Source organism: Thalia democratica, chromosome 1 (assembly GCF_965202585.1).
Source record: "Thalia democratica chromosome 1, ktThaDemo2.hap1.1, whole genome shotgun sequence".
Classification (NCBI taxonomy): Eukaryota; Metazoa; Chordata; class Thaliacea; order Salpida; family Salpidae; genus Thalia; species Thalia democratica.
The window spans coordinates 61,798,363-61,822,838 of NC_139165.1; the positions used below are offsets into that span (position 1 = coordinate 61,798,363).

Genomic DNA, 24,476 nt, shown 5'->3' on the forward strand with positions numbered 1-24,476 from the left:
TATGCTTATAAAAAAAGAAATTACTGCAAATAAAGTAATAATTAAACGCCCTTTCACAAAATAAACTGCTTTAAAATGAGCCTAAGATTATTTTAGGTTTTATATATAATTTTGTTTTTATGCAACTAAATAATACACATTACTAGCATTGGAAAGTATAAACTGAAAAGTTAAAATACAAACTATATTCAACCTTAAATAAAATCTAACTTCATCAATTAAAATAATTATAATCAAGGCTATATGTACTAAATATGTTTTATCAAGCAGCTTAATTACTTAAGGTTTAAGATTTGATAAAGTGTTGCGAAAAGAACAAATGAAATAAAATATGTAAATTATATTTATGTTTACATTATTTGTAAAAAAAAACTATTCTATTATGCGTCTGTAAAAACTTACAATTAACATTAAAATATACTTAAGCTTATATAAATTAAATGCTATTAAATTCTTAATGTTTAATTTTAAATGTGAAGAGTATTATTTTTAACAAATTTAAATACCATTAAGGCTTCTTTAATCAGATGGTATTGTTTAATAGGCGGGTAAATTAGGTGGAACTCTTCGGCTTCCCCCTGTAGAAATTTGGTCTAACTTTAACTGTAGTATACAGTTTATAATAATTTATTTTTTATAGTGAATAAAAACTATATCCATTTACAAAACAATATCACTTTTTCAATTGAAAATAAGAACGAACAAAAATGTTATTTTTAATCGTTTTATAGTGTTATTATATACTATAAGTATAACAAATCTAAGATTTTTAAACTAGCTGATGATTAGTTAAATGCAAGCAATAAGGAAATATTTTATGTTAATTTTGTATCAATATAAAAAGTGTGCACTTTAACACAGTTGAACTTATAGAGCTTTATATTTACAAAATTTTAGTTTCAAACTTATAAATATTTTGGTAAATTTGAAATTATTAGTTTTAAAAAGCGCATACCTATATAGTTTAATTTATACTTCATATTATGTCAACTATGAAGAATTTAATGAAAATTTTCTAATTAAAAACTAAAAATTATATTACAAATATAACTAATACTGAACAAATTAGTTCTTTTTTTATACTAAAGACTAAATACTTAGTAACAAATAAAACGAAATAAAACACTGAAATATTTATAAACTTTCAATTAAAAGCTTAATGCTTCAAAAATACAAGCATTATTTTTTTATTTGTATAAAAATTTATTAATTTTAAATTAAATAACTACTCTAGTCTAGTTTACAATAACTCAAAAGTATTTCATTTAAAATAAGTTATCACAGAATGACTCACTACACACGTCATGATACACGAAATTAAATCAATAAATTTTAGTTTTTAAGAACTTGATGTTTTAAAATTAATTCAAGTTTAAATTTGACTAAAACTTTTCATTATGTTAAAAATTAAATCTTAGAAACGTATTCAAAGTTGAAAGTATTTTCTATAAAATTTTTTTAAATACGCTGTGATAACAAACAAACTACGTGCTTTATATATTAATATTTACAGCTTTTTTTTTAACCTATAACAAAATTTTTTATTAATTTTGAAATAAAGATTTAAACACAACTTACATATTTTTTTATTTTAATGTATTAATAAATTTTAAACTTACAGCTTCAATATAATTTATTATGAAGAAAGGCTATTAAAAACTAGTGATCTACCAGACCCACTAACTAGAATCCAGCCGGATCTAGTCCTTTTTTTAAATTTAAGATCCGACCGAATCCGGATATTTTTTAAATTAAAATCTAGCTGGATCCGGATCTTTTTTAAACTAGGATGCGTTCGGATCCGGATCCTAAATATTTCAAGCTTTATGTAGTATTAATAGAAACCAAACTTAGAAAAAGTAATTTGTATAACACAAACAAAACAAAATCGGGGATTCAGTAGATCACTATTATAAACATCTAATATATCTTTTAAATCAACTCACAACAGAAAATTTATCTCAAAAAGAATTCAAAGAAAAATAAATTTTGGGTTAAAAATTCAGTTATTATTAATCTACTTATAACAACATACCTGTCTTTTTTTGCATCAGACTCGGATATGTTTTTTTTATATTGTTGAAAGGTTCAGGAGCTGGAAATGCAGTTTCAAAATTAAATCGTTCATCAAACTCAGCTGTGAAAACAAAACAAAGTTCGGATTAATTTCTAATTGATAATTTTTCTTTACTTAAAATAGAAATAATCTTTGAGAAAATTAAAAAAAAAATAAAGCAATTAAGTTCTAACAAAATGCTTCTACTGTTATTATGTGACATTGCTTAAAACTTTTAGTTCTGTACAATGACCTAAAGAGCTATTATATAGTATTTAAAACTTTTTTACACGTTTTTTTAAATTAAACAACATTTTAATTAACTTATTATCAATTTTTGCATAGTACGTCATTTAATATTTCTTATTGTATAGTCGCAGTTTGATAATCTGTTCAACGATGAAACTGAGTAAATGCCTGACTTATGTAATAATTTTTAAAAATAAGCCTCTATTTTGAAATCTAAAAATTTTATCAACATTTTATTAACAACTGAAGATCTCGTTTGAGTAAACATCGTTTTGATAATAGAATAAAAAAAATCAAAGTAATAACTGAGGATCTCAGTAATTTTATTTATTGCATGAAACATAACATATTTAAGATGTAAATATATAACATTTTTGCTTACAGTCATGACTAATATTGTGATGACCCACTGACTTTCCGCTAGAACTTCTTGCAAAACTGCCAGAGCCACCATACTGACCTCCTGAACTCCTCATTGTTGATCTACCATCTTGCATGTTGGAAACTCTCGGAGGAGGAGGTGGTGCTACAGAGTTACTATGACGACTGTTTAAAAATAAATTAAGACTTTATTTTAGCTTAATTCTTCTAATGTAAAGGTGTATACATTTTTACTTAGCATAGTTTTTATAAACTCGAATATTTATTTACTATAATAATTTACAGTATAACTAAGTTTAAAACAAAAGTTCATAAACTAGCTTTAATTATTTCAATATCAGAGTATATCGTCAAATGAAATTTTTGTAGTTACTTATGTTTTATTTAAAATACTATTTAGCTTATGATGAGTAAAACTTTAACTAAAACAATGATAACAAACCATGATTTATTTCCAAATTTAATTTTATTATGAAGTGAACAATGTAGATTATTTAAATCATAACGATTTAAAAAAAAAGTATGCGATTTTGATTTAATAATTAAAATTCAATTATTCTAAAAACAGCATTTTTTCACAAATTACAAAAAATACCACGAACTTCAAAATAATGTTGACTAAGTATCAAGAAAATGTAAAGCCTGATTTTTAAAAATTGGAACTATTTTAAAACATCTTTGATTTATTTATTTTTTCATCAAACAAGCCTGAGCACGATAATATTTAAAAATCCCTTATATTGATTAGAAATTAAATGTAAAAAATTATTCAGGGTAATTGTAACGAGTTGTATAAGAAAAGAAAATTCAAAAGAGTTCGAAATAAAAAGTAACAAGTTCTATATTCAGTGTTTAAAAACTTTTTGTTATTCTTTAAGAACAACTAGCTTTAGTTTAATTAATAAAATAAAGTAGCATTACATACAACTATATAATAAAGACGATACTAGACTAACTAGAATTACTTATAAAATAATTAATTTAAAATAGTTTAAAAACATTTTATTTAACAGAATCATACTTGTCACGTGATGGTGGAGGCGGAGGAACTTGTCTGCTGTGAGAATGACTTGTGCTTCTAATTTAATTTATTTTGTTAATTGAAAATAAACAAAAATGTATCTAATTGAGTAAAAATAAAAATTAAAAAACATTCCCAAATAAATTTAAAGCAGTATTAAAACTTAAAATTAAGGTTTTAAGTTCAACTAGTAATAAAAAAGTTGGTTTGAAAGTTATAAAAATAACAAACCTCTTATAATCGTTATTTCCAATAGAACCACTTCTTATAGGAGTTGGTGGACCCGGATGCAAATTAGATCTAATAAAATTTCTTATTCGAAATCATTTTGTAAATAAACTACCCATTTACTTAAACTAAATAAGATCTTAACTGAACCCATTACAGGTCAATGTAAAATCAAAAATTTCTTAAGTTAGTAATTAAGAACATAACCTGTTCTGAGGTATAGAGCTAGTAGGTGGTGGATTGGGAGCAATGTTTGGTCTGTTAGGAGGAGGAGGTCCTCTTACTGTATTAAAATTATCCTGCTTTTTACTTTGAATTGGTACCATGCTTCTTGATGGCATTGTTCCAAACTTTTCTTTAGCAGATGGACCTCTGTATTGTTTTCATTTTTATTGTTTGAAATACAAAAATACTTGGATTTAAAGAAGTGAAGAGCTTGAATAACACTAGACTATATTAAGAAAAATACTGAAAGAAATAACTAAATATTTAATCTAAGTAATTTTCAGCTAACTTCTTATTTGCTTATTATTTTGTATGTCATCATTTACTGACAAAACTGAAATGTAAAGTTTAAGTTGTGGCAAATGAATTAAATATTTTTTTAAGTATTCAGAATATATCTTATAACAAGCTTATACTTTAAACCAAATTTTCATTATTCACTACAGTGTATAATTTAGTATACATTGTTACAAACCTGCTTGGCGGGGGAGGCGGTGGTCCATTTCTCCCTGGAGGTGGTTGGGGACGCCCCGTCACTCGTTGGTTTCTATTATCTGACAAACGCCTGTTAACAGGTGATGACTGAGTTTTATTGATGCTACTTGGTTTTTCTGGAAGATTGGGTCGTTGAGATGGGGGTGGTGGCTTGTTTACTCCAAACACTGGTTTTACTTTATTAAAAGACGGCTTTTGACTACCAGGTAGAGGTGGTTGGCTGCCTTTTTTTGGTGCATTGAATTGACTGTTTTTGTTAGACTGCAAATGGTAAGGTTTGTTGACAGATGCTGACTGTGATGTAGAGTTCAGGTTTGTTGATGGCGTTTTGAACCTGCTGTTGCTCAGAGGTAAGTTGTTCACTTTACCTTTACCAGGTGGAAGTTTTGCCGGTCCTATGATTTAATTATATTATAACTTAAGAATTCATTTTTGTTTAACTGTAAAAAGAATAAAATACTTTATTAATATAAATATACCGATTAAATGAAAATTTGGATTAAATACGAAAAAATAACAAATTAACAGTTGAATTTGGACTAATGTGGATTCTAATCTTTTATTATATTATTATATGTTTTTTTTTTTTTTTTCGAAGAAGGAAATGTATTTAAAAATAAATAAAATCTACAAGAAACAATTTAATAATTAGTCAAAAAAACGTTAAATTATAATAAAGAACTCATTGAACTCCTTAAAACTTTGACCCCTTATATCTAAAAGAATACTATATACTTTAAAACGCTGTTAAAAGTAATTAGTGAATATATTTTGAAAAACAAGATTATCAATACAAGCAATGACCTATAAAAAAAAAATTACTTGACCACCAAAGTTATTTAATTTTAAATGATGGAAAATATGAGTTAAAAAAACTTTAGTTTATTTGAATGGAAATATAAGTAGTTTTCTATAAACTTAGTTTATTTAAAATACCCAAAATACTGCCACTGTATATTTCTGATTTTCATCTTGATATGTACTTTGAACTCGTTTAGAATATTCCTTTGTGATATTTTAAATAAATGACAATAAAAAAAAATAGAATTATTTTAAGCCTTTTAAATAAAACACTTAAGTTAAAAGTTCAAAACTAAATTTTTATCTAAAAGTTTAGTTATAATTAATTATGTAAAATACAATAACTTAAAAAAACTTAAAAGCTAATATCATTTTAGTTTAAGAAAGAGTTTTTGAATTATTTGATATACTTTTTTATCCAAAATTTTTATTGTTATGTTAAAAATTTTGAAAAAGTTACAGCCTGTCAAAAGAACTTTTAATAGCGGTATTTACAACTAAACTAGCCTTTAGCGCCTGCTGGTCTTAGTTTAGGCATACCACCAGCAAAAAGACCACCCAGCCCTCCACCCATTGAAGAACTTTCACCAGATGATCCAACCCTATTCCCACTTCCTGTTGAGCTTGATGACTTCGGTTCTGTATAATTTGTTAACTGGTAAAGCTAAATACTTGAATGTAAAATATATGTTTTTAAAATAGTATCATATTTTTAGTTGTTTTTCAAAACTTACTTAAACCACTCTTTGAAACAAAAAAGTTAGTTAGACCAAAATCTAGTATGAGTTTATGAAAAAAATTATATAACATATATTTTAACTTAGAACTAAAAAAATACTATATAAAATATATAAAAATATAAAAAAATATCCTGAATTATCAAATAAAAATAAAATAATTTAATAAAACAGTTATAAGAAAAAATTTAAGATTTAAGACTTTTTGTTATATACATGGTTGCCAAAGATTTTATGAATTTTTTTCAGTTTTTCTAAATTTCTTCCAAGTTTTTCAAAGAAAAAGTTTTTCCATTCGTTTAGAATAAGTAATCTTAACTATAGATTTTAAAATTTATTAACAATACAATGTTTAACTCGTTTGAAAACAAGATCTTCAGTAGTTTAAAATGTTATTCAAATAGAAGGCTATACTCTATTTGAATAAGATATTAAACAACTGAAGATCTTGTTTTCAAACGAGTGAAACATTGTATTGTTAATAACATTTAAAATTTATAATTGATCATTCTCCTTTTATTTAAGTTGAGAACTTTGATTGCCATCCCTAAGTAATTTTAAGGTAAAAATAGTTAACAACATTGATAAGATACAGTAAAGCTACTTTAAATGAGCTTTAAAATAAATCAATTGCTTAATTATACAAAAAAATTGTCTTTATATAAGATAGATTTTTTTTGTCTGATCAAAATTTCATAACTTTAAAAGTAACAAAAGATAATAATTCCAGGTTTTTTAATAGTTTATGTTTAAAAATCCAGGTTTTTCTGTTTTTTTTTTGATTTATCTAATTCTAGGTTTTTTGGCAACACCGTATAAATACTGTTAGTAGTTTTAGTTCAATTTAAAACTGAGTTAATGGTTATGTCAAAAATAGTTGTTAAAAAAGTTGTATGGAAGACAAATTTAGCGCTCCATTCTAAAAAAAACTTTTTAAGCAAAATATCCAAGCTAGATATAAAATACACAAAAACTTTTGCCAGTTTAGACATTAAAAGCTTACACACTGTAGTTTCTCGACTAAAAGAAGTAATGTATGACATATAAACAAACACATACAAGTTAACTAATTTTTTAAAAGAACCAAAAGTACTAAAATATACTAAAAAACACCTTACAACTATGTTCTCAAAGTATATTTCTTAATGGTGAAAAAGACTACAAGAATAGAGTTTAACAAGATTTAGTTTAATCTAATCAAGTTTAATATTATTGAAATTAAAATGATCAAGTATAATATAATCTAGTTTAAAATGATCACTAGTTAAAAAACAATAGTAAACCAAAAAATTCAAACAAAAATGAAAAATTAGTCGATTAAACTTTTTTAATTATTCGCTACTAAGGTCTTGGGTCCAATCATTGTTTTTATAAAAATATACACTAGCACTTGTTTAAAACTTTAAAGTTTAAACTACAAGTTAAACTTTATAAAACAGAAATCTAGTTTATTTTTGAGATATAGTTTGTTTTGTAAAAATTTTATGACCCAAAACACAAAGAGCAATTTCAAAGGTATTTTTTTAGACTAAAAATTCAATAAACTAACTAAAAATATATATTCTTTAACATTATTAGGCTAAGAATCTAAAATTTTTTGAATATGTTCTTAGCACAATTTATACAAAATGAATTTAAAAATAGTTTTATCATTTGATAAATAACTTATAAATAAAGATATTCTTCAATATTTTAACAAATAATTTAATCAACCCAAGAGATTGTTTCTATACTAACTTATATATTGGTAGACTTTGAAATTTTTAAGTTGTTGCTTGAAAACTATTAGAAAAATTATTTAAAATAAAAAATCTATTTTATTTGTATTTGTTTTCTTCTATAAAAATCTTCTATAAAACTGTTTTTTTTTTTTGTTTTTTTAATAAAAATTTTTTATTTTTTAAATTCTGTTCCAACAAAATTTTTAAATATATCAAGGAACATTTCCTGAAAATTTGAGGTAGTTATCTCAAAAAACGTAGGAGAAGATAGATTTTTACAGGGTTGCCACTCGTTTTTTCAAGATTTTTCCAGGTTTTTCAAATTTCTTCCAGGTTTTTAAAAGAAAAAATGTTTGGGTCTATTTTTAGTTTTAAGTTAATTCTATAAAAGAAACTGTGTTAATTAGTACAAAAACATTTAAAAGATGCTGTAAAGTTACTTTAATGTCTTTAAAAAATTTTTATTTTTTATGATGACATAAAAATCTTGTTTATATGATAGATTTTTGTGTCAAATTGAAATTTTAGTACTAAAAATGTTAAAATTATTAAAATTTCCAGGTTTTTTGATCAGAATTCCAAGTTTTTTCCAGGTTATACCTAAATTGTTGAATTCCAGGTTTTTTAAGGTTTTTCCAGGTAAAGTGGCAACCCTGTTTTTAGTGAAATAGTCTTTTTTTGCCGTTTTAGTTTGCGCCTCCCATAAGGAACCTATTGTTGGCTCCGACTTTGACTGACTATATATCAAAATGTATTTTGAATTTTTTAAATCTGTAAAAAGCATTTTGTAGCTTATTAAAAACTATATGATTTAAAATCAAAACCAAAAAAGGGTGTTTACCTCCCTATGCCCTTAAATTACAACAATTAATTTTTTTATTCACTTACACTGTACAAGGTAAAAATTTACAGAGTGCAAGTAAAAAAAAAGTAATAGTGTACAAGGTTACACTGTAAAAATTTTCTCTTTAGGCACTGTCACATTTTTTATACTCTGAAGAACTTTTTTATGCCATAACATTATAATTAGAATCTGAGTATTGAAGTGAATAAATTTATGTGTTGTTATAGGAATAACAAAATACTATAAAACATTTTATTTTTTACAGTATTACAAATGTTCTTATGTTCAAGTCTTTATTGAGTAAAAATAATTTTTATCTATAACATTTTATTTCAAATACTAGCGAAGTATTATCATAATGATTAACTTTAAATAGCTCCAAAATAACACAAACTAACTTCCAACAACAGGAGCACTTCTATCATTAGTCACGGTTTTCTTCAATTTTTTGGCTTTAAAATTATTGATGTCTGATAACATAGCATCTCTGCTTTTTGCTTCAGACTTTTTCAATTTTGGAGGAGCTGATTTGACAGGTGGAGGTGGTGGAGGTATTCCTGATAGTTTTGGCGGTGGTGGAATTGTCATCTCAAGATATTTTTAATAGTGTTATTAAAGACTGTAAAGTATATCATATATATCAGACTTTAATTACAATTTACATCTCCTCATGTGTTTTTTTCTTAATAAGGTAACAACTGCACACTAAAACTCATAAAAAAGTACATAAGTATTAAATATAGCTTATAAGTTGTTATTATTCTTAGAAGAAAATTTAAGTTTCCTCATTTTATAAAAAATAGTGCAGTCTTGAAAATTTTTAAGCATAACCAAATGAAAAAATAAGTAATTGATGTACAGATGCAATGATATCATTGGGTGCACAACAGTTCAAATTTTAAAAGAAAACTGAAAGGGCCACAACTACAAAAGTATTATACATTTGAAAAATATAAAAAATATGTATCGTGGCCTTAATAATATCTACAAGCCTTTTTTTTTACTTTTTGTAAAATATATTATATTCTTTCCAATATGGCTAACATAAGTTTCAAAGTATACTTATTTTTACAATTTTTTAATATCTTAAGAAATATTTAATAGTTTACAAAAAGAAAAAGATAGCTTGTAGATATTAATAAGTCCATGACCAACATACATATTTCTAATTTTTTTCAAATATATAATACTTTTTTAGTTGTGGCCCTTTATTTTTTTTAGAATCTGAATTGTCATGTAACCTGATATCATAGGTGGCCATTTTACCAAGAAACCTGGAGTTTAAATATCTAGTAAATTAATACATTTTTTAAGAAAAAAGTATCTATGAACAAAATTATAGAAAAACCTGTTAACAACATTTATTTTTTAATAACTCATTTTGGTAAGTGTTAATCATAACAACATTTGTCTACAACTTTAAAAATGCTGTATAAGATAATCAACTAAATTGGTTAAGAAATTGTCATTAACTTTCAGTTTTTGGGGAAAGTCAGAGCTTTTTTGCTGTCTGTTTGTAATATCATTAATTACCTTCCAGGTGTCTGCTGAACTGTTATTACAATTTTGTAACCTGTTTTCAAAATAATTTTTTTTAGAAATAGTTTTGATTTTAATTAATTTGTTTTGTTAAGTTTTGAACTCTTATACTTTTTGGGTGTAACTAGTATTGTTTTTGCATAGCATTTTGTAAAGCTTGTCTTTATAATTAATTGACTTAAGAATACAGGGGTTATCCAGGGTTTTAGCTTTAATTTTTGTTTATATTTTGACAATTTAATAGAGGAACATTTTTGTCACTAATCTCTTAAAATTTTTCTAACAAGCACTCAAACTTTGAATCTACTGAACCCTTGGAAAGTATCAGTTTAGAGTTTGTTAGCACTAATTTTAGAATGATCCTGATAAAACTGATTTTTAGTGTTTACATGAGTCTTAGTTAGGTTACAATTTTTGAGTCTTACATTTAATGGAAAGTGATCATAAATGTCAGATAAAAGGACATTTGCTTTGTTGACTTTTTGGGATTAGAACAATAAAAGTGATCAATTAATGTAACTCCTTATTAGTAACTGTGGTTGGAACATCAATTAGATTTGTAAATCCAAAGCTACAAACTTCATGAAGATAATATATAATTGATAAGTCTTGATCACTTTTAAGTGAATTCATGTTTATGTCACCAAATATGCAAACATCTTTATATTTAAGTATACTATTTATTAATACAAAAATTGTTATATAATACACTTTATATAATTATTCAAGATTTTTATTTGCAAAACTAAGTTTCACCCTTTAAGGGATCTTCAGTTACAATTTAAATCTGAAAAATATAAGATAAACAAAACATGGAAGATACTATAAAGCAAAACAAGTTAGAATTTGTAAACTATGTTATTTAGAAAATTAATCAAGGATTTAAATATAATACTAAATAAACACTATGGGTTAAGGCTAATAAAAAGCTGAACGTTAAACTGTTATATAAAATAAAAAAAACATTAGTGGCTCAAAATTAAGGAATAAAACAAGCTACTTACATATTATAATAAATAAAGAAACTTTTGAGTCTTTAAACTGAAATTTACTTATACTGAATGAAAAATTTTGAACTTTAAAAAACTTAACTAGCTTGAAGGTAAAAAAAAATATAACTGTAACACACAAAGGACTTGAGTCTTTAATTTTTTTAACTATTTATACTGAATAAGCTGCTAACTGGAAAAGAAATAAAAAACTTTTAACTCTGTGAAAAACTTTTAACTCTAAAAAAATATAGTGGTATAGAATTAAAAAAACAATGTAAATAACTTAGATACTATAATAGATAAAAAGTTTTAAGCCTTAAAAATGAAAACTGTTTGTACTAAAATAACTAAACAAATTGAAAACTTTACTTAGGTATTGGACATGAAGCTACTAGATTTAAAAACACAAACAGCTTAAAGTAAACAAATAAACTAAATAACTTACATATCACCATACACAGGGGGATTTAAATTCATAACTTGATTGGCTACTAGCTAACTGAAGTTAAATTGAGCTAATTGAAAAGTACATTGAAAATTTTTGAATAATATTGCTTCTACCACTATGACGTAAGCAATATGGTTTGAACTAAGTAAATGCTAGCATTTAGTTTTTATAGTTTAAAGCTGGAGTTTTATTTAGTTATTTAAGTAAGATGAAAAACATCTTGTACTTAAAAATGAAAATGAATTTAAGTAAATAAAATGAAATACAAAACTAGATAGCAAGCGTTTAATTTTAAAGTGAATTTTTTTAAGTGTGGACAATTAAAAACAGTTTGTGTCTTTTGTTTGAGTTGCTTCTTTTATTGGCTCTGGCTATTTCTAGCTTATCTAGGCTGCAAGTGCTACATATACTGTGGATTTTTCCTACCTCCAATGTGGTGAATGATGTTCCATTTAATATTATACTTAATATTGTTGTTTTTTAAAAACCAGATGTATTTAGCTAGTTAGGTGTTGTTTTCATTGTAGGTGTTAAAACTATGACTATGGTTGTACTATCTGCTTTTAAAAGTACTACCAATGCTCCCAATGTATTTCTTTGTTTCCTTGTTTGATATTACAATGGCTTTGTAAATAACCTTTTTTATAAGGCATTTGTTGTTCTAAGGGCAGGAGTTTTTAGATTGGCAATTACAAGTTTGGGTGCCTTTGATTTTGTTTTTTATCTTTATTTAATATGTTATTTAGAATTTTTTATTATGATTTGCTTTTATAACTATGATATTATTCATACAGCTCTATGAAATCTCGCAATTATTTTTGTTTATAATTTTGTTGAGTACTTCACTATTTTTAAAATGTTTATCAGTGAGTTGAAAGAATATTTTCCCTAAATTTGTTTAAATGGATTGGCAGAAGGGTGGGTTGAAGTAAATGATTTTTCTTAGTCGGTTTTTCTTCTTTTTGGTTTGAGGGTTTTTATTTTCTGAGTATTTTAGCATGTGTTTTAAATTTGAATCAGTTAGTGCATTTTGGTATGTGGGTACAGAGTTTTTAAATATTTTTTTATTTTTGGAAAGTCTGTTAATCATTATTTCAATCATTTCTGAGAGGTTTTTTTTTAATAATTATTGGGTGGTTTGATTTTTTGTTGATATATCTAACATTCGAGTTTTCCTTACTGTATAGTTTGTATTTGTTGTCAGTGAGGTTTAGAGTTGAGTCTAGAAAGTGCATGTGATTATCTGCTAACAATAGTTATTTTGAATCTGATTTCTTTAATTAGTTTGATTGTCTACTTTTTGGTTTGTTCTAAAATTTGGTTATTTGTTTACTCAATGATAGCTAGGCCATGGTCTATATACAAACTGATTTCTATATTTTTGTAGAGGGATTTAAGGTATTGTAATAAGTTCACTAATAGAGTTTCCTGGATGGTGGTACATATCTGTTTTTTGGTGTATATACTAAGGTTCTTAACATAATTCCAACTCATCCTGATTTAGACATAGAGTTTGTGAAAAGAAATGTTTAAATTAATAATAGGGGTATTTAGTCTCACATACCCCTATAATGTCAGGTGGAATTTTATATGATTTAATTAATTCTTCTAGTAAAGACATGTTTTTTGAAAAGCTTCTTATATTTAAATGTAAGAAACTTAAGTCACTATTGAGATTTTTGGCATTTTGAAAACAAATTTGGCAAAGGAGTACTGGGAATAAGCAGAGTATAGCTCAGCATCAGTATACAATTTAGCCTTTTACTTTAATACTTAATACTAGATTATAATTTTATAAAAATAATTTTGTATTATTTATTTTGTAAAGTGAAATGTATTATCATAACCAGCCCGACAAAAAAAAGTTTCGTCCACATTGAGTACATGGCTTTCAAAATGGTATAAGGCTAGAGCTGAACATTTTAAGTGAAAACACATATTAAACAAATTCCAATGAATGCAATTTTGAGAAGATCTGCATGCATTAACACATTCTCTACATGGATATTTTAAGTTTTTTACTTCAGTATAATAAAATATAAGCCTTTAAATTCTACATCACTTAATAAACTAAATGGTAATTCCTGTTTTAAACAAATATTACAAAAAAAATGGTTCATTAAATTAGCTTAAAAATAAAACTAAGATTTTGTAACTTTACCACATCTAAAATACAACCATTATTTACTAATATTACAATTTATACAAACATAATTGATAATCTTCTTACAAACTAAACAAATTATTACTATTATTGGACATTATACCTACTGTTCATTTATGAATAAAATAACATAATACTTCACTAAGAGGTTTCTAACTAGTACAGCATCAGAATTTTCACTTTTTATAAGGAATACCATTCCATTAGAGGTCCAGATAAATATCCATTGGTGTTCTTTTCTGAAAATATTGGCATGATAAAAAAATATGTTATTTCTTGGAGTGAGGTTTTCATTTAGAATCCATCATTTACTAAATTTAGCTTGGCACCCTTTGGACTCTTTTTCTTTCTAATGTTTTTGTTTATTGAACAACAAAAATAAAGAGCTCTCAAAATATTTAGCCCTAGGACCTGGTGCACAAAAAAAAATAGTTTAGTTATTGAGACACCACCACTTGGATACCTTTCAATGTCTTGTCCATGACTAAAATGCAGTCTCTTTTAGTCATTATTTTGAATCCAACTAAAACAGGGCCTAATGTTACTTAATACATTACACTTGTCTTATTTCATTAATCTTCAGGCAAAATCAATATCATTTTGACTAAGTTCAGAATCAACATTTTTAATTACCTATACTGCCAAGTCAACTGCATTTTTACTTACTATAAAGGTACTCCACAAATTTCAACATTCTTTCCTTTAAGATTTCTTTTCAAGAAATTAACCTGTGAACTCAGTTTATTATTATCCTTTTCCATACCTTTTAACTAGTCTTTTATCACTTGATTTTCATCTAGCAACCAACTAGCTTACTTTGTTAGTTAATTCTTTATTTCAAACTTTGTTCATAATTTGAATTGTAAAATCTAAATTTATTTTATTTTTTTTTATAAAGTTTTTAACAAATTTTATTTTTCACTGCAAATTACATTTTTAATTCAACTGTAAATTCCTCATTTATTTCAACTACCAATACCTCTTTCTTCATCTCTACAATCAAAGCATTTTTCATTGTTTGAAGTTCTTCTTTCAATAATTTAGCTTGTCTTGATTCCATTTTATTTATTTATTTTATTAAAACTCATCTTACTCAAACAGAAGAACACATGCCTGAAAACAAACATTACTTTGTGAAATAAAAAAAATGGAGGTTTGTGAAATTGAATAGAGATAATTTGCTGCTACAGTAACTGATACAGTTTTTTATAACAAATAAAATGACCTAAAAACTTAATATAATAAATAGTAATATAAAACTAAATTTATTACTCACTTCCTGTATTTTTAACAAAATACTTCATTCCTGACAATTAAGTATTTGTTAATGTTTTAATTCAACATTCAAAACAAGAAAAATTATAACACTAGTGGTAGTCAGTTCGGTACTCACCAGTAGTATTCTTTACTGAACTAACAAACGTTTCTCTTTATTAAACAATTAACCTAGTTCAACGGAAATCAAAAAATAAATAAATGTATTTTAAAAAGAAGAGAAGTTAAAGAAGATAAATAAGTGCATTTTTTAAATATAAGCCATAATTTTATTAATTTGTCAGCTAATAGTCATTGTCCAAAATCCTGATTCGTATTTTTGTGCGTTTATGTATTTATTTGTAAATACGTTTGAAAACTAAGTCAAAGTCGTCTTTTAATTAAATTCTATAGAAAAATTTAATTAGTTGTCTGAAAACATAATTCGAAAAATATTTTTTTAAACCATAAGTTTTGTTCTTAACTATGCTAACAAAATAACTTATACAATTTACTAAGCTTGGAATTTTTAGCTCAGTTTTCTTTTTAAAATATGGTTCTTAAACATGCAGATTGCAGTGCACTGTAGACTTCAAAAAAAAAACTTTTCGTTGTAAAAGAATAAAAACTTGCTAACAAAATAACTAACTATGCTAACAAAATAACTTATACAATTTACTAAGCTTGGAATTTTTAGTTCAGCTTTCTTTTTAAAATCTGGTTCTTAAACATGCAGTGCACTGTTGACTTCAAATTTTTTTTTTGTTGTTAAAGAATAAAAACTTTCAAAACAAATATTCAAAAAATGTTTAAATACTTTTTATAGGTCATTCCTTACACGTACAATTTATAACAAGATTTAAAACTAGTTTAAGTGTTATTTTTAACTAACCAATTATTACGGAATAAAAGGACTATTACCATTTTATACCTAGTATAGTAAGTAATATAATTCTCAAAAAAAAAGATTAAATAAAGATCAAGTTTAATATGATAAAGTTTATAATATCTGAATATAATATAATTGAGTTTATTACGATCGTGTTTGGTATGATCGAGTTTGTTTTTATCGAAGTTGATATGATCGAATTTAAAATTATCGCGTGTTAAAAGCGATAGTAAACCAGTTATACTTTTAGATCCAACCGTAAGAAAACAAACAACGTACAGAACACAAAACAATAACATATAAACTGCTTACTTTGATATATACTTTGTAAGAAAGAAATAAAAACAACAACTATCTAAGATCAAATAAAACATTACTCTTCGTATATAATTATAGCTAATAATATTAATTGTCAAATTTTTGAAGTATTAAAGCGAAGACAGAATATATATATATATCTAAAAAATTATTAATTTATTGATTGAAAACTTACGATTAGTCTAAAATGCAATAAAATAATAATATTGCAATTTATTTTAAATAAACAATAGAAAGTTTACAACTTAAGTAGCTTTACCGAGACAAACTAATTTTTTTTTCACTAATTAACACAAACAGTACAATGTTTCACTATATTTTTTGATAATAAAAGATTATCACTTGTTAAAAAATTCTGTTTTTTTTTTAATAAATAGAAGGTATCGTAGATAAAAATAAGTAAAACAATAAGTAAATTGTAATTGGAATGCTAAAATATATAACAGATAAACGCTTTTATAACCTCTTAATTAACAGACTTAAATGCAGTATAATGTAATCATTAGTATTCTCCTTAATCTTATGAAAACAGTATTCCTATTGCGATCTAAATTTTACTTTATTTAATTAATTAATCATTAAGTAAGAAATATATCAGATCAACCTGGTACTTTAAAGTTTGAACAATGAATCTGCAAATGAAAATTGTGGCATGTATTTCTAGAACTAGACAAAAAATCTTACTTTCTTCCTTTAAAGTTCTCTGTATAACTTCGAATCTAGTTGCAATATTTTGAGTATAGTGTGAATTTAGCGGTTTTTGGTACTATAATTTCTTAAACTTTGATCGTCTAACGTCTAGTTTTGACGATTTAAGATAAAAATTAGTAACTAAAATAACTAAATTGTATAAAACTTTGTTTATAACTGCACTTATATTTATGAAAACGAACTGATTAATTCACTAATGAATTACTAAAGTGTGACATCCTAATTAAAAAAAAGGTCAACTACATTATTAAGTTCTTTAAAGCATTCTAGCAACACTTACAGCACTTCTTTTAAAAAATAGTTAAGATAATATGCCCAAATAAAACAATAAATGGGTTTCTGTCAAGTATAATTTGATCTTAAAGTTGGTGAACATCTGACTATTATCTATTAGGCTTTGACTTAAAATGAGTACTTTAGTTTTTTTTTATAAAAGCTGTTTTCGTCTAATACGAATTGAAATAAAATTCGTAAGTTAAAGTTAAAGTTAGAATCGCAGCTATTTGTTTAAAGTAAACCCCTACAAAGCATATATACTTTTAAATGATTTGTAAAATGTTTAATATTTAAAAAAAATAGCAAAAAAAAATTATATGACTTTATCACAAATAATAAAATCGAGACTTTTAGATAAACAGAAAAAGCTTTATAATGAAGAATTGAAATGTGAAGGACTACAATTGGAGTTACCTGTTGTCAAAATATAAGGTTGATATCGAACTTAACACTGTAATTACTTAATACACTTTTGTTTGTTTTAACTTAGTATGTCGTAATTAATAAATTTATTTAAACTAAACTAAATTTTTATAGAAAGCCTACAGCCAAAATTATTGTCGATGGTCTTTATGTGGAAAAAAGTTTTACACATGCTCACAATACTACACAGTACCTAGTTGATAAGTAGAATCTACCATTTATTCTTTTTAGGTATAAGAAAGCTAGATATTAAACACAAGAAAACAGATTTAGAAAGTTGTTAAATAAAAACAACAATAATATTAAAAAAAAGTCAGCCCTCTTACTAATCACTTTGGTACATGTTGACCTTTAAAAACATGTCTTATTGACTGGTATTGTTTTGTTCCTAAATGTTTACAATTTTTTAGTTAATATTTTCTATGGCTCATTTTTAAGATTTTATAACAGTAACTTAATAGTTTTTTATACGGATAATAAACAATGAACTTTACCACACGACCAACAACAACAGCATTTGAGACGCTGAGCTGTGAATGATTTGGTTGTGTCAACTTTTTAAACTTTACTAACAAACGGTCGCTTCAGTAGTTCGTACTTGGTCAGGTCTTAACAGCCGTTTTTCGCGAATATGCCTGCCTAAGTCCTAAAAAACCGATCGTAGGTTGTCTCGGATGCTATTGTTGTTGGTCGTGTGGCAAAATTTTTTGTTTTTCATTGATGGCGCGAAACATCTCAACTTTGTTGACGATGGCCGAAATAAATACTGATTGTTTTTTTAGGAAATTCCATCCCTACTCTAATTGCTGTGTAACTGGGTGTTCCAGCATAGTGTAACGCTAGTTTATAAATATTAGAGTAGGGATGGGTGATTTTTTTTGTCGGCGGGACAGAAAATACTTTAGTCTTTTGCGGGCCGGAGTATTAAAATTTCACTTAATTCACGATTTTAACTATATGTAGCGTAAGCTTCAATTATCCCGTAAATTGCACTTTGTTCTTTATTTCAAATCTTAGAACATTATCTAGCGTAAGTTTAAAAGTTTGGTTTAGTGGGCCAGATTTACATGCTCACGGGTAGCAGTTTTACCTTTCGCGGGCGAAATTCCACTTAAATTAGTTTTACATTGGCGGGCGGTCATTTCCACTTTGGAGGCCGTACGTTGTCAAACCCTAAATTTAAGACTTTTTTTTAACTGCATAAATTTTGTTTTCAGACTAACATTTTTTTAATAATATTCATTGTTATTTTAATACTAATTAAATATGTTTTTAAACTGTGATGAAAGCAATTTTGGTTGGAAAGTATACTTAAAGGTCAGTCTGAGCTGAAAAAAAGCTGAGTCGCCATATTATTTTTAATTTTTTTTTATACCCTTATCTTAAATCCACCTTACATAAACATATCAAAATTCAATAAAAAAATAAAGTTTAAGAATTAAAATAAAAAATAGAGTACAATAAATTTTTTTCTTTTTGACTCAGTTATTTTTAGCTTTTTTCCAGCTCAGACTGACCTTAGAGTATACGAAACAAAAAGGAAAGATAACATTTTAATTATTTTAGACAGATCAACATGAAACGATCCAAATAGAAATTTATTTTAATATAAAGAACCTAACATTGTTTCATGAAATGATTCTTCGTATTAATAATCTCTAAGAGAATTCAACTTTTCAATAACTTTTTTTCAAATCTTAAAATTGAATTACAGAAACATAATTTTAAAATATACTTTTATCTATGGTTAGACAACATACCGAACGGACTTCGGAATGGAAATGACAAGCCCGCAAATGTTGACAAAATTAAAGTGGAATCCGGCCCGCTAAACCAAACTTAGAAACTTACACTCAACAATTTGCTGAGAATTTGCTGGATGAAGAGTAAAAAAAGGTCTTAGGATATTAAAGGGATAATTTAAGCTTACGCTAAATCAGTTAGCTAAGAGGTCACATAGAATTAGTATTTTTTGTAAATTATTTGGATAATTAAGTAATTTTCGTAAATTAAGTAAAATTGGTATGCTACGGCCAGCCAAAGATGGATTATGATCATGCCCGCTGAATGAAAAATGATGCCTATCCCTAGTTCAATGTTAGTATTACAGTAACCTCTCGCTTATTTACGCACATTGTGTCCACAAAAAAAGTGCGTAAAGATACGAGAGATCGTAAAGATACGAGAGGTACCAAATATATTTACTATAATGGCTGTTTTTTGATATTGCTTCTAGTTAAAAGCAGACTGGGGACTTTCTCACTTTTAACAATTTGTTTACTTTATTTTTAAATATGAAAACAAAAGATAAAACTAAACATACACCAAAAAAAAGGATTTAAGTTTATCTAAAATAATAATACTTGTAGAAAATACTAATTTTAATAATACGTAAATTTTATCTTAATCTTTTTTTATATGTGACTTATTTGATACTTAACATTTATATTCTATTCTACTTAGCATATTCAATTTATAATTAAGCATTTATTTACAATTAAGAAATGGTGATGTATCTTTAAAAAAAATTGTTTCTATAGTCTTTTACAAAAACATGCATTTGATACTGTTATGGATTTCTTTTTTTTGAATAAAATTATATAAAATATAAGAAAAATGTTTAATAAAAATTGTTTATGTTACTACAACTTTTTAAATTCGACCTTTGCCCACATAAGGATAAACTTGTCTTGCATTGTATTTAAGATATATTTGTGGATTTTTTGAGTAGGAATGAAATTTTATGCCATAAGAGTTTGAGGAATTGAAATTTTTTATTTATTTAAAGGTATAAAAGGAGGGGTGTTAAGACACCTAATCTAAATACAATAAACCTAATTTGTGCAATATTCAAAAAAATTTAAGTTTTTATTTTTAGAATTTTTTAAAATTCTAAAATTCTAACTAAACAAGAGTGCGTAACGTCACGAGTGCGTTAATATGTGATAGATTACTGTATTTTGAACTTAAAGATTACTTAAAGATTACTTGGTAAAAAGTTTAAATCAGAAGAATTACACAATTGAATGTAATACATTAAATATGTGCAAGTTAATGTTAGTAATACTAACTTGTTTAAAAAAGCTAGTTGAATGTTAACCAATTTAAAAACGACAATGGATCACTTAAAAATTAATCAAAATATAAAAAATTACAATACCATAAATCGAGGAATACATTTTTTAAACCTATATAAATGATTCCAACAGATCAATTATAACTCACTCAAACTTTATAAACAAACTTACACTTATAAAAACTAAAAAGCACTAATACACCATTCATGGAACTAATTTTTTGAAAAATTATTATTTCTGTTTGATATTGTTTGAGCACTATTAATATACTAGTTAGGTAGTGCCTCCTGATTTATTAAATTGAACTATTTGCAAATGCTTCTGTTTTTATTTTGTATACTTTACAAAAATACTGACTGAGTTTAACAAAGTTTTAAAAATAAAAAGAATAAAAAAAGTTCACAAGAATACTGAGCTTAAAATTTCTAAGTTTTTAAAATGAATAAAAGAGCAACACGTTTGGTTGAAAAGTTTTAATTAGTGCATTATCCTTGTCTAAGCAAAGCACGAACACAGTAAATAAAGAATCCTAAACACTGAATTAAAAGTTGCTTCTTAAAGCTTAAAATACCATGATCTAACAACTCTTAGCGATACACTAGTTGCTGCACTGACACCTACGCTTAACAGCATAGTTGTCAGACTTTAATAAAATAAAAGCCACATGTATTTAACATACATGTTCAATGCAAACTTAAAAGTTTAAGTAAGTATGCTCAGCAGTCAACAGCAGAGCAGTTGTAATTTTTGATGAGCTCCAGATATCGCCACAACTCAGTCTGCTTTTAGAGCACAGGCCACAGCCCCTTATATGTTTATTAAGTTTTTAATTTCCATAAAACTTTAAAATTTTCGCGTTTGTTTTGTTAAGAGTAGACGAATGACAATTTCACAGTATCAAAGCAAAAAAAGTTTCAACTGATTGGTTAAAAAAAATTAGAAGCATTTCGTCCGAGCACAAAATAATGAATTAATTTTGTTTTGTTTCTCAACTAACTTATCTTTAAAATAAAATAGAATAAATTTTCATTAAATAGAATTAGTTAGAATCATAAAGTAGACTAAAAAAAAGATTATCTTATCTCTGATATATTATATTTTAATTTATAATCCATAATGTCCCATTTCAAAAAAAGGGTCTTGCTTGAAAATTAAACCTATAGAAAAATAAATGTATATAAGTAGAAATAAATTTGTATTTATAACCACCTTGTTAAACAATAATTAGTAAAGAGTTGAAGGAGTTAAAAATAAACTCAACAATGATCTCAGCATGATTAGAAAAGGTTAAAAAAAGTTACTAAACATTTTTGTGGATAATCTTATATCTTGTATGTTGAAGGCAGTCTACAAGATTGAAAACATTGTCTTTTTCTCTGTGTACTGTTTTCTCTTATAATCAATTATTTTCTTTTTGTGTTGTTTAACTGAATTAGAGTGTTCTGTTAAGGCCATAGGGGGTCCGACATTTTTTTTTTACAAAAATTAACTATGGCTTTTATATGAAAGCTTTAAATACAAACTACAAGCCTGTTGTTATAGAATTCTAAAATATCATTTAACTTTTGAGATATTTTATTTTTTGTAAAAAGTTTCCAATACAAGCATATGGGATGCAAATTTTTCAGGGTCAATTTTCTTGGAAATTAAAAAATCCACTAAAAATCTATCTCCTCCTCCATTTTTTAAGCAATCTTCTTCAAATTTTAGGAAATGTTCCTTAAAATTAAAAGGAAAAAACGTTACTTTACAATTTTAATAATGTAAAAAAATAAAAATTTTATCACAAAAATTAAAAAAGAAGTATTTATTAAAAAAAAATTATGTATTTTTATAATTCCAAAGTAACATTTTTTTTTTATTGTATAAAGATTAGACTGTTGAAGTTTGAAGAAGATTGCTTGAAAAATGTAGGATATAGATTTTAAATAAAGTAGTCTTCTTTTGCTGTTTTAGTTTTCCCTTTCCATAGGGAACCTAATATGCAGCCCAACTTTGACTAGTCATATCTTAAAAACTAGTTTGAATTTTTTAAAACAATAAAAAGCATCTACAAGCTTAGAAAAACTCTTTAAAATAAGATCAACTTGTAAAAAAACATAGCTTACCCCCCTATGGCCTTAATTGATTTACATTTAATGCTTAGAAAAAATGAGATATGCAGGGTTGCCACGCACTCAGGGAATTTTGATTCTTTTTTTTAAACTCAGGGCAGTTTTGATTTTTTCCAAAAATTTCAGGGAAATTTTAAGATTAAAAAAAAATCTCAGTGAATTTTTTTTCTAGAATGAGGTTTAGTTAATCCAGTTTCAAAATTTTGAACAGTTAATTTAATTTAGTTTTAATTACTTATTTAGAATTTTTTAGCCTTGCAGCTAGTTTTTCAATATTTTTAATTAACATTGTGATTTTTTAATAAATAAAAAACATACTTAAGGTTTTGAAAAAATCTCATAAAAACTCAAGAAAGTTTAAGGTTACTCAGGGAAAGTTTTTTGACCTAAAGAGTGGCAACCCTGGATTAGTTATAAATCAAAATGTGGCCTGATGGTGTAGGGGTCCTGGCTTTGAAAACTATGAGTTGAACATTGCAAGATCAAAACTCATGGCCAGTATATATACAAAAGAAAAAAGAAATTATTGTTCTACCTAAAAGAGATAAGCAGGGTGGCCACTAAGCCTGAAATCCTGGAATTTGACAAATTAGGCTAAGAAAACCTTGTAACACATAGAATATATGTACAAAAACATTGTATAACAATATATGTATAACATTATTTTTTACCTTAAGTTTAGTTTTATACTTTAAATGGACAGAAAAAGTTGTTATTTAAAAACCTGGAATAAATAAAAAAAAACTTTGAAAAAATTTACAGAAAAGTTGGGCAACCCCAAACACTGGATTTTTTTAGATTACATTTGTAGAAAGCACAGGAAATGTTTTTTTTAACTATTGCTGGAAAATTTTATAATAAATTTGGTTTGAATGTTTTTGTTCATAATGATTTCATATAATAAATCTAAAGTGTTATACATAAGATTAAGCCTATGGAATTTTATCTTTAAACTTGATTGCTGCTTTTGCACTAAGTTAAACAGTTTATTTATAGCAAATGATTTATATATTTTTTGATATTGATAAATAAACTCTAAATAATGTTCCCAAAAATTAAAAAAAAGCAAATTTTTATATTGAATGAAGTCAAAAATTTATGATGAAAAACATTCAATAATATCAACTAGTACACTGCTATCAAAAGTAACTTAAAGATGAATACAAACAGTACTAAGCTGAAGTTTGAATGATATATAAATACATGATATATACAATATATATCTGTCTTCTTTATCTTAGACGCAAAACCTTTATTTTACGTTCTATTGTTTTGATACTTTAGGAATTATGTTGTGATAATTTGTCTTAGAATGGGTGTTAAGTTACAAACAGTTCCTTTACTGTTTGTTACTTAAAATTACAAACGTTCAAACTTAGGCTTAAATACAAACAGTACCTTTAAGTTCAGTGACTCTTTTACTCTTAGAAATCTGTTCATGGTATATAAGCTAATTTTTTTTTATGCATACTAGATTGTTTTAGAGTTTCCACACACTTGAGTTACTCAGACT

At 25.5% G+C, this 24,476-nt stretch overlaps 1 protein-coding gene across 1 annotated transcript; it reads right to left on the reverse strand.

Annotated features, from left to right (window-relative positions):
* Window positions 1-37: 37 nt before the first annotated feature.
* On the reverse strand, window positions 38-9,373 carry LOC145843552 (uncharacterized). Its single transcript, XM_082950949.1, has 9 exons — window positions 9,157-9,373; window positions 5,964-6,095; window positions 4,636-5,050; window positions 4,143-4,307; window positions 3,939-4,007; window positions 3,708-3,764; window positions 2,688-2,851; window positions 2,036-2,137; window positions 38-578 (listed from the first exon to the last, which is right to left on the reverse strand). The coding sequence occupies exons 1-9, from the start codon at window positions 9,344-9,346 to the stop codon at window positions 538-540; spliced, it is 1,335 nt and encodes a 444-aa protein (XP_082807075.1). The 5' UTR covers window positions 9,347-9,373; the 3' UTR covers window positions 38-537.
* Between the last annotated feature and the right edge of the window lie 15,103 nt (window positions 9,374-24,476).

What these genes read in the sequence shown, in the direction of transcription:
- LOC145843552 (XM_082950949.1), bottom strand. Translation starts at nt 9,346, where the DNA reads ATGACAATTCCACCACCGCCAAAACTATCAGGAATACCTCCACCACCT. An exon ending in CCGCCTCCCCCGCCAAGCAG is followed by an intron (nt 4,308 to 4,635) that starts GTTTGTAACAAT and finishes AAAACAATACAG; the next exon opens with AGGTCCATCTGCTAAAGAAA. An exon ending in CCTCCACCATCACGTGACAA is followed by an intron (nt 2,852 to 3,707) that starts GTATGATTCTGT and finishes ATTTTTAAACAG; the next exon opens with TCGTCATAGTAACTCTGTAG.